Genomic DNA, 8737 nt, shown 5'->3' with positions numbered 1-8737 from the left:
GGATTACATGCAGCAACTGTGTTGACGCAGCAATCATGTCAGCTGTCTGATCTAAATCAGTGGTTGAGATTGATTGGCGATAGTTTAATCTCAGCTGTCCGATCTCAAATCAACAGTTGTGATTCAAAATAGTGGAAAACTATAGTATAAATAAATAAATAACTGCAGCGGATCTAGATCCGTCCAACACCCTATTACCAAGAGTCAAGAATTGTTGAAAAGATAGTCCACCCCCAATTTTTTAATGGTTAGATGACATAAATAGTGGTTGAGAGTTGCATTTATCGTCGAACAATTTTCAAAACCCTTATTTTGTTCGGATGAACTGTTTTGACTTTTGGGTACTCTCTAATTTTTTACATAAGGAAAAAAAGTAAATGTATTGACATGTACTTGGATTTAAGACCAAAAAAAAAAAACATGTACTTGGACCATAAATAGTTTAGATACAGTCTTTATTTAATGAACTTTATTTTATTTTTTTTGCTTAGGTTCAAAATTGGAGGAAGTAGAGCATCCAGATAGAATTAAGGTTGTGGAAATGGTGGGAGGGTGAGATCCTATCATAGTAGTTTGATAGCATATCTGACCCAATACACCTGAATGCACCTCTGACGGAGAATTTGATTTTGATTTGCATGCAGTGTCTTTCTACTCTGCAACGGGACCTCGAAGGTGCCAGCTGCATCGTAATACAAAGTCCTCCCACCAGGTAGAAGAGATATAATCGTCCCATCAAGATAAAACGGTTCAAATTCAAAACAATTTATATAATAAGGATAAATGTGTTTTATTGTAAAAAAAAAAAAGAATAAATGTGTTTTAAATCCGGACCGTTCTATCTTCATTCGACGATAAAATCTCTTCCTAATTGCACACAATTTTTACCACATTCAATCCGGATTTGTTTCATGGCCCATGGGTCATGTCTCACGTGACTCAACAAAAAAGAAAAAATAAATTTGAGAGATATTTTTACTCTCCAATGATTTCCTTAAAATTACACTCCTCCGGATTATTAAAATTTTAAGTTAAAATTATCAAATGCAACTAAGCCATTATTTTATATTACATTTCATTTTGTGCTTTTTCATTTTTTATTTATTTATATTAGTCCAATCCCTCAAACTCAAATCTCTACCTCATGCATTTTGTTGTTGAACACGACCGCCAGAGTCTACTTTCCTCCTTCATCTTCTCTGATGCCGAGAACCATCTTTTTGTTTTTGAATACTTCTCTCATGTTCTTTATCTATTCCTCTTCCGATTCATCTTTCTTCACCTATCTTCTTTATGTACATTTGATCATTTTTCTCTCCTGCATTTGAGACACACGTTTCCACGGTGTTTTCTGGTGACCGGTTAATGACATCACCTGTTCACGTCTACATCGGAAACATTAACCGGACCGGCCAGTGGCCCAGTACGCGATGAACCGTTCCACTCATCGTTATTCATTTTGTTATAATAATAACTGCACTGAAACTTGGACTCTACGTAAGGTAATAATGTCTCTGCAACATGATACTCAGAGGAAGAAGGGGTATAAGAGTACCGGTCGTCGGAGAAGAGAGGACGTCATTTTCATTGTAAGGAAGAATAAACGGCAGGACTCTCTCTCGAAGAGACGAAAGCTGGTTCGTCAGGATATTTCTTCTCCGTTGATAGATGATTCTCCTCCGTCCACCATATATATCCCAGTACGTGTTAGATACGTGATGCAAAGATTGAAACACGGACTTATTCCGATTAGTATTACTATAATTTCCACTTGCTGGAAAGAATTGTTTATTTTACCATATTCTAAACTTTACTTGAGATAATGTAATGATTCAAGCTTTTTCTGACATAATTGGAAAAAATCATATTGGTGTTGGTGGTGGTGGCGGCATGGATTTGAACTTGCAGAACCATGATGTTCTAGTGTCCCAGGTAAAAAATCTTTTTGTAAATAGTTATGTACTCCTTGCATAGGTTATGGACACTTCTTAAGAAAATCACTGAGTAGGGTGGTTTGAGTAGTTGATCAATTGATTTAAACTAAGGGTTCTTGTGCCAATTTTAGTGGGCTAGTCTATACGGAGCAAAAATTTATGGCTTTAAATGGAGCCCCACAAGTGGATAGTGAGATTGGTCCCATCGGATTAGTCGGTCATTTGGCCGGATACCGAATTTTCAAAAGAAGTATTCTAAAATTGATAAATAATAAGACACAAACAAATATTCCAAAAACTTGACACTAAATATTAGACAGGTTGGAGTAGAAGAACTAATTAGTCTATGATGGGTTAAGATACCAAAAATTTGGTGTATTATTGGAAAATAATACTCCCTCCGGTCCTTTTTATAAGGAACAATTTGGAAAAAAAAATTGGTCCTTTTTATAAGAAACAATCATTAAATTTATTCTTACAATTCCATTTTTACCCTTATTAAATTGTATCCATTCCAAAGTTATGCATTAATTAGAGTGATATATTCCCTAAGGATAAATTAATACACCAAGGTTAGTTTTGGAATAGATTGTAAAATTTTAGAATTTTTATTAAGAAAGATAAGGTTTCTTGGTATGTGTGTTTTTTCCAAATTGTTCATTATAATAAGGACCGGAGGGAGTAGTTAATACTTTCATGTTTTAGAATTTAGAATGACAATGATAATTGTTTCATGTCAAGAGCATAGTCAAGATTCAAGAGAGATACCAATTGCCAAAATAAGATTCTCTAAAACTTTGTGGGGGAAAAGGGTCCATTTTAGAGCTTAGAGGTAGAGCTACATTGTTTGTTGAACTGCAGCATAGAAATATTTTTCATCTTCTGCTCTAATGTTGTTTAACAGCTACAAACCATTCGGACAATGACACTGACATTATTGTCAGACAACCCCGCTGCACAACTTGAAGCAACTACTCAGTTTGGAACGCTATTATCAAAGGGTATGATAATTTGGGATGTAATGCTTGTATAAAATCCTCATCATTAGTTTATTTTAGTGAAACTAAGTGTTACACTTTGTATATATAATATATGTGTGTTGCAGAAATCATGATGTAGTTCTCGTAAGTTCGTAATTGTTAGTCAAATTTTAACATATATCTACATATCTCTGTTCAGGATACATCCCTCTAATTGATAAGGTGATCCGGGCAGGTGTTGTCCCTCGGTTTGTGAAATTTTTGACAAGGGAAGATATGCCCCAACTGCAAGTATAAATCTTTTTCTATCAATTGATTCTTGATTCTTGATTCCTCAATGTGAAAATTTTGACCTCACTCACAAAATATGTTGTAAAATATTCTATCTGCAGTTCATGGCAGCATGGACTCTGACCAACATCGCCGCGGGACTGTCTGAGCATACAAGAATTGTGATTGATCATGGTGCTGTTCCCTTGCTTGTGCAGCTTATGAGCTCTAGTAATGATGACATCAAAGAACAGGTCATGTCTTCCTCAGTCTCGTGGCATAATTGCATTGAGAAACCATTGTGTATGTATATATGTATCTATGTTTGTATTGCTTGCTTACACAATTTCAATGTCTCGTGTATTGAACAGACATTATGGGCATTAGGTAATATTGCTGGTGATTCCCCGAGTGCAAGTGATCATGTTCTTAATGATGGTGCACTTTTGCCATTATTGTCTCTATTGTGGAATCCTTCTACAACAAAAAAATCTATATGGAATATTGCTAAGTGGGCCTTTTTAAACTTGTGTCGTGGAAAGTCTCTTCCAACACTTTATGAACAGGTTGGAAAAAATTACACATGATATTTCTTGTGCAGTAAATTTAGCATATCCTATTGAAGTTAATAAATATAATGAATTTACACATTGTGTTTGTTATCTTCTCGTCTCTAACTGCATGCTCTCCTGTTACCATTTTCAGATACGGCCAGCATTGCCTGCCCTTCGGGAACTCTTATTGATGCATGATGAAGAATTTGTACTATATGCATGCCAGATTCTCTCCTGCATTACTCAAAATGGTTCAAGTGAAATGGTCCAAGCTGTCGTTGAAGCAAATGTTTGTCCACGACTTGTAGAGTTACTACTGTAAGTTCTTGACTGATTACAATACCTTTTGTGACTTTTTTAGGTACACTTATACTCAAAGGTTGATTTCATTCATGTTTTCTTCTTCTCTTGTGCCCTGATTCAGGTTTCCAACGTCAAAAGTTATTGTTCCTGCTCTGCAGATTCTAGGAGATATTGCTTCTGGTGATGATGCTCAGACTCAGGTAAAAATGCAGATGTGTAACTATCTACTGATTCTAGGAACCTTTAATTGTATTGTCATTAAGATTTGCAAATATGTCACAGCGGTGTCAAATTAGTTATGAAGACTACTGAGAGAGCATAGTTTTTTTTGACACATTGCTCTTTTTGGCTTTTTAAACCAAACTGATTTCATCGCCTATTTCTGCTAAATGCCACGTCTTTTCAGGTTCTAATTAATAGTGGAGCTCTCCATTGTCTTAAGTTTCTTCTTACACAAAGTGATAAAATCATCCTCGAAGAAACTTGTTTGGCAATTTCCAATATCACAGCTGGGAATAGTGCTCAACTACAGGTAATCAATGGTTTGGCCCTGTGTTATTTACTAATATTATTACGATCATTCACTTTGGAAGGACCTTGGATTATTTACGAATATACTATATGCACACATACTCGCAAGAACAAAGGACACTTTACAAATTATTACGAATTAGAGACTAGATTTATTGAATAAGGAATAAAAGGTAGAGGCTAAACATTAGGCTGTTTGTTCATTTATAAAATTAAAACTAGATTTGTTTAAAAGAACTGGAGTTATGCTAATTAATTACCTCATCCAACAGAATTAGATATGATAATCTGGAAAGACTAGCTAAACCTTAAAAAATATTGTCAAAACTAAAAATATTATGATCATTTTTGTAGGCCGTCCTTGATGCTGATCTCATTACTCCTCTTGTCTGTCTGACGAAGGCTGAATTCAACGTTAGGAATGAGGCTGTGTGGGCAATTTCCAATGCCACTCACGGAACTCCTGAGCAGATTCGGTAAGTTTTACCATTGCGTTTAATTTTATTTTATCATGATCTTTGATTCTCATTCTTCTGGTGTAAAAAGAAAAAGTTCGAACAGCATAAATAAATAAATAAATAAAAATAATGGCATGTATTGGGATATACTATTTTGTTTGTGTCCATGGAATTGTGGAAAATATAGTTGCATCTGAGACACTTGGGATTGTGATTTGTTAATAAGTTGGTGTGTAGGAAATTGTTATTGTTCTCTTTTTGCATTTTATTGTGATGAAAACTTCCGTGTACGGTTGACGTTGTTCTAGGTCCTTGGCATGTAAAGGGTGCATCGAGGCACTCTGTGATCTCTTGATCAGTACAGACCCGAGTATTCTGACTGTTTGTCTAAATGGGCTGAGAAACATTTTAAAGGCAGGAGAAATTAACAAGCAAAAGGGACTATATAACAACGGGGTCAATATCTACGCTCAAATGGTAGAAGAGTGTGGAGGATTGGATAAGATTGTAAGTTTGCAAAGCTACGACAACAATGACATTTATAAAAAGGCTGTGGAGGTTTTGGAGAAATATTTTCCTGAGGACCTTGAAACGGTAGATGAAGAGAATCATCGTAGCAATGTGGATGGTACTTTGCAGCAGTAGATGACCAGGATCTTCATAAATTTCATAACAGTGTGGATGGTAGTGAGCAAGATTTCTCCTTCGGGCCGAACTCCCCTACAGGCTTATATTGAATAGTTGTCTTACATATACTAACATTATAATGAGAGAAAAGAAAAATTATATTTGGACATGTTATATTTGCTCCCTGTGTAATCTTGTAATGCTCTTTACTGTATAGTTAACTGATATTTCATGGAGTAATGATTGTTGCAATATATGCTCAATTGTTTTAGTCTCTATGTACCTTCTCTGGCAATGTGAAAACTAGTTTAGGCTAACTCTAAATACCTTTGATCTCTTCTCAAAACCTTAACCTTAAATTGATACGTATTCATTTTACCTTGGTTCCTTTAACATCAAGAAATCAATGATCTGTTCTTAAAACCTTTGTTCTCTTGATGGGTTTTATCATCGTGTATTGTAAGTTTGTAACCACCCCACCTATGTACAAAATAGTACTGCGGAATTGGCTTAGATGCAATAATTGTGTCACACATTTACTCGTCGTAACCGTCTGATTTGAAATTTATGGTTGAAATCATTTATAGTTCTTTTTGTTAATATGTAATATGAATCATCCAATTTACATTTGACGGTTGTGATTTAAAACTTCGTAAAACTGGGTGTTGTTTTTAAGACAAACAATCTTTGTCCACTAATTTACAAGCACGCATCTTTTTATTGCACTTCCATTGCTTCTCCCTTGAAAATTGCCTGCTATAACCTGAGAGTCAGTTTGTAATTCAAGTTTAGTGACTCCGTTCCTCATTGCAAGTTTCAACCCCTCATAAATACCCAATAACTCCATCATATATGCCGTTGTATCGCCAAGATATTTCGTGAACCCTTCAATCCACTCACCTTATCATTCCTAAACACACCTCCACATCCAGCTTGCTTCAAATATGCCTTTGTTCTGACTTCACAGCTCCATCAGTATTTACAGCAAACCCGCCTTGCGTTGGGGCCTTCCAAGACACATCAATTTGTGTTTTAACACCTCTATCCAATCACCTATCCACTGTCATATTCGTACTATACGCACGGACATAATCCATAACCACTATCCAAGGTTTAACCGGACTCACAAACTCATTTTGTCATCTAACCATTTTTTCCTCCCGTCTCTAACTGACCAGTGACCATACACGACGCTCCTCCAATTTAGTCCAACTCTTCACTATTGCTTTCCACAAGGCTGAATCTCCAACTCCTGCAGTAACCGTTCCATGATTCCAACTCTCACCACCATACTTCCCTATTAAGACTTGTCCCCATAAGCTGTTTTGGCCAGAAACAATGACAATTATTTCCACCATCAAAACTTTAACTCAACATAATCCATATTCCATACCCAATTTTAAATTGGGTCTTGATTTATAAAAAAACATTAAAACTTGAAAATTACCACAAAATCCAACAAACCAAATAAACAAACACAAATTCTATCAAATTTAGTTTGAACAATGAAAGTAATTTAAAAAATTAAAGAAGCATGCACACAATTGGTAATAAACTTTCTACATATTAAATGATAGAAAATAATATTTACATTACTTTATGAATATTAAAATCCAGTACATGAAAGTTGTCACAGACAATTCTAAGATAAAAGAGCTTTCTCAATAATTTCTTGAGCCAAACACGAAACCCTAGATTGACGTAGACTAGAAAACTTCTTGAAAACTTCCATGGTTCCGTCTCTACAAATGTCATTACACAGTTCCATCATAGCCTTAACACAAGGCCATAGCATCTGTTCTGAATATCCTGCAGAAATCTTCAGATCATTGTTCCAAAACGGGTAAATTCCAACAACAACTCTCGCACAATACATTGCAGAAGCAGCAATCATCGAAGGCTTGTAGTCACACATAATGGAATGTTGTGTTAAGCTTAACTCCGAGAAGAAAGATGCCAAATTCTCCATGATTCTTCTATCTTCATCAGGCAAGAGACATGATCTGATGTTTCTAACAAGAAACACATAAGTAGTTGGAACCGATAAAACCCAATTAAGCTTTTTCAGGATAATTTTCTCCATTTCACAAATTTCATCCGGAGTAAAAGCATAATCTGCCATGTATTCGACGTCGTAAACTCCAACTGCGCTTTTTTGTTCATACTTAGACGCCAACAACAGCGCTGTAACACCGATGAGTTCAAAGTTGCTCTGTGTTGTGACTTCAAATTCGGTTTTAGAAAGGAATCGATCAAGAATGTTGATAGAAAGATAAAGGGTTTCTGAATTGAGCTTTTGTTCATAGTGTTTTTGTATCAACCAATCAATAACCTTCTTTCTCATTTGCGAATCCACGTTGCAACCATTTGAGTTTGCAGCGATTTGAGACTCTGCAATATAGTAGAACTTGTAGAGATCATCATCATAGTCGGTCAATTTTTTCACACTCTGAGAGAGTTTTTCAGAATTGTGAACACTTGGACAAAGTATATTCATCATTGAATTGAAAGAAAAAAAATAAGATCGTATTAGAAGAAAGAATGAGAATAGGAGAATTGTGTGAATAACAAAGTGTTGTGAGCTTCCGCTATTTATAGATATTTTCTATCTTGATCAACACGCAACTTAAGAATAGATATGATATTCAGCATATTTATTGCGAATAACGCGCATTAAATGTTACCTTCAAATTATCCAAGTTTAGATTTTTCTTAAGATTCTTTTAAAAAAAAAGATTTTTTTTTACTGATGCAATAAATGCACCGTTACTCACGGAAAGATATTGGCAAATCTTTTTCTTTCTAAAATCTGATCATAATATATTGAGTAAAAAGATTTGATTACATTTTGGGAATTCTTTACCCTTAAATAAGATTAATACTCATCTGAAAAAATTATGCCAACAATAAAAGATTAATATAAAAAAACATTAAAGAAGATTATGTCAAGTTATATCAAAAAAAGAAGCTTACGCCAACAATAAGTAATTTTTTGCTGAACAAATCGGTCGAAAAAACCTAAAATTGAAACAAAACCCAACCTAAACCTAAAATCGGTCAGAATAACTTAAATCGGCTAT

At 34.9% G+C, this 8737-nt stretch overlaps 2 protein-coding genes across 5 annotated transcripts; one reads left to right on the top strand and one right to left on the bottom strand.

The window, feature by feature from the left end:
* The first annotated feature begins 489 nt into the window (after positions 1-489).
* LOC123890969 (importin subunit alpha-4-like) lies at positions 490-6003 on the top strand. 4 transcript variants are annotated; one of them, XM_045940734.1, is made up of 12 exons: positions 490-552; positions 645-712; positions 1533-1700; positions 1909-1932; positions 2839-2935; positions 3114-3205; positions 3307-3750; positions 3890-4056; positions 4163-4241; positions 4448-4573; positions 4927-5048; positions 5339-6003. In XM_045940734.1, exons 5-12 carry the CDS (start codon positions 2857-2859, stop codon positions 5673-5675), a joined length of 1446 nt encoding a protein of 481 aa, XP_045796690.1. In that variant the 5' UTR covers positions 490-552; positions 645-712; positions 1533-1700; positions 1909-1932; positions 2839-2856; the 3' UTR covers positions 5676-6003. The 4 variants fall into 4 exon arrangements, with proteins under 4 accessions (XP_045796690.1, XP_045796688.1, XP_045796689.1 ...); XM_045940733.1 differs by having other exon boundaries at positions 492-552; positions 645-1700; positions 3307-3438; positions 3556-3750; XM_045940732.1 differs by having other exon boundaries at positions 645-1700.
* A 1198-nt stretch (positions 6004-7201) lies between these two features.
* LOC123890968 (G2/mitotic-specific cyclin S13-7-like) lies at positions 7202-8279 on the bottom strand. The gene has a single exon (XM_045940731.1). It carries the CDS (start codon positions 8155-8157, stop codon positions 7300-7302), a length of 858 nt encoding a protein of 285 aa, XP_045796687.1. The 5' UTR covers positions 8158-8279; the 3' UTR covers positions 7202-7299.
* Between the last annotated feature and the right edge of the window lie 458 nt (positions 8280-8737).

The sequence above is a fragment of the Trifolium pratense genome, linkage group LG6 (genome assembly GCF_020283565.1).
Source record: "Trifolium pratense cultivar HEN17-A07 linkage group LG6, ARS_RC_1.1, whole genome shotgun sequence".
In the NCBI taxonomy this organism is placed as follows: domain Eukaryota; kingdom Viridiplantae; phylum Streptophyta; class Magnoliopsida; order Fabales; family Fabaceae; genus Trifolium; species Trifolium pratense.
Note: the sequence above shows the minus strand (reverse complement) of the source record. Positions and strands in the feature narration are given on the sequence as shown.

Bases quoted from the DNA above. Each gene is read 5' to 3' on its own strand.
- LOC123890969 (XM_045940732.1), top strand. From the start codon at position 1,431: ATGAACCGTTCCACTCATCGTTATTCATTTTGTTATAATAATAACTGC. The intron at 1,933-2,838 runs GTAAAAAATCTT...GTTGTTTAACAG, and splicing joins ATGATGTTCTAGTGTCCCAG to CTACAAACCATTCGGACAAT. The intron at 3,206-3,306 runs GTATAAATCTTT...TTCTATCTGCAG, and splicing joins AAGATATGCCCCAACTGCAA to TTCATGGCAGCATGGACTCT.
- LOC123890968 (XM_045940731.1), bottom strand. From the start codon at position 8,157: ATGATGAATATACTTTGTCCAAGTGTTCACAATTCTGAAAAACTCTCT.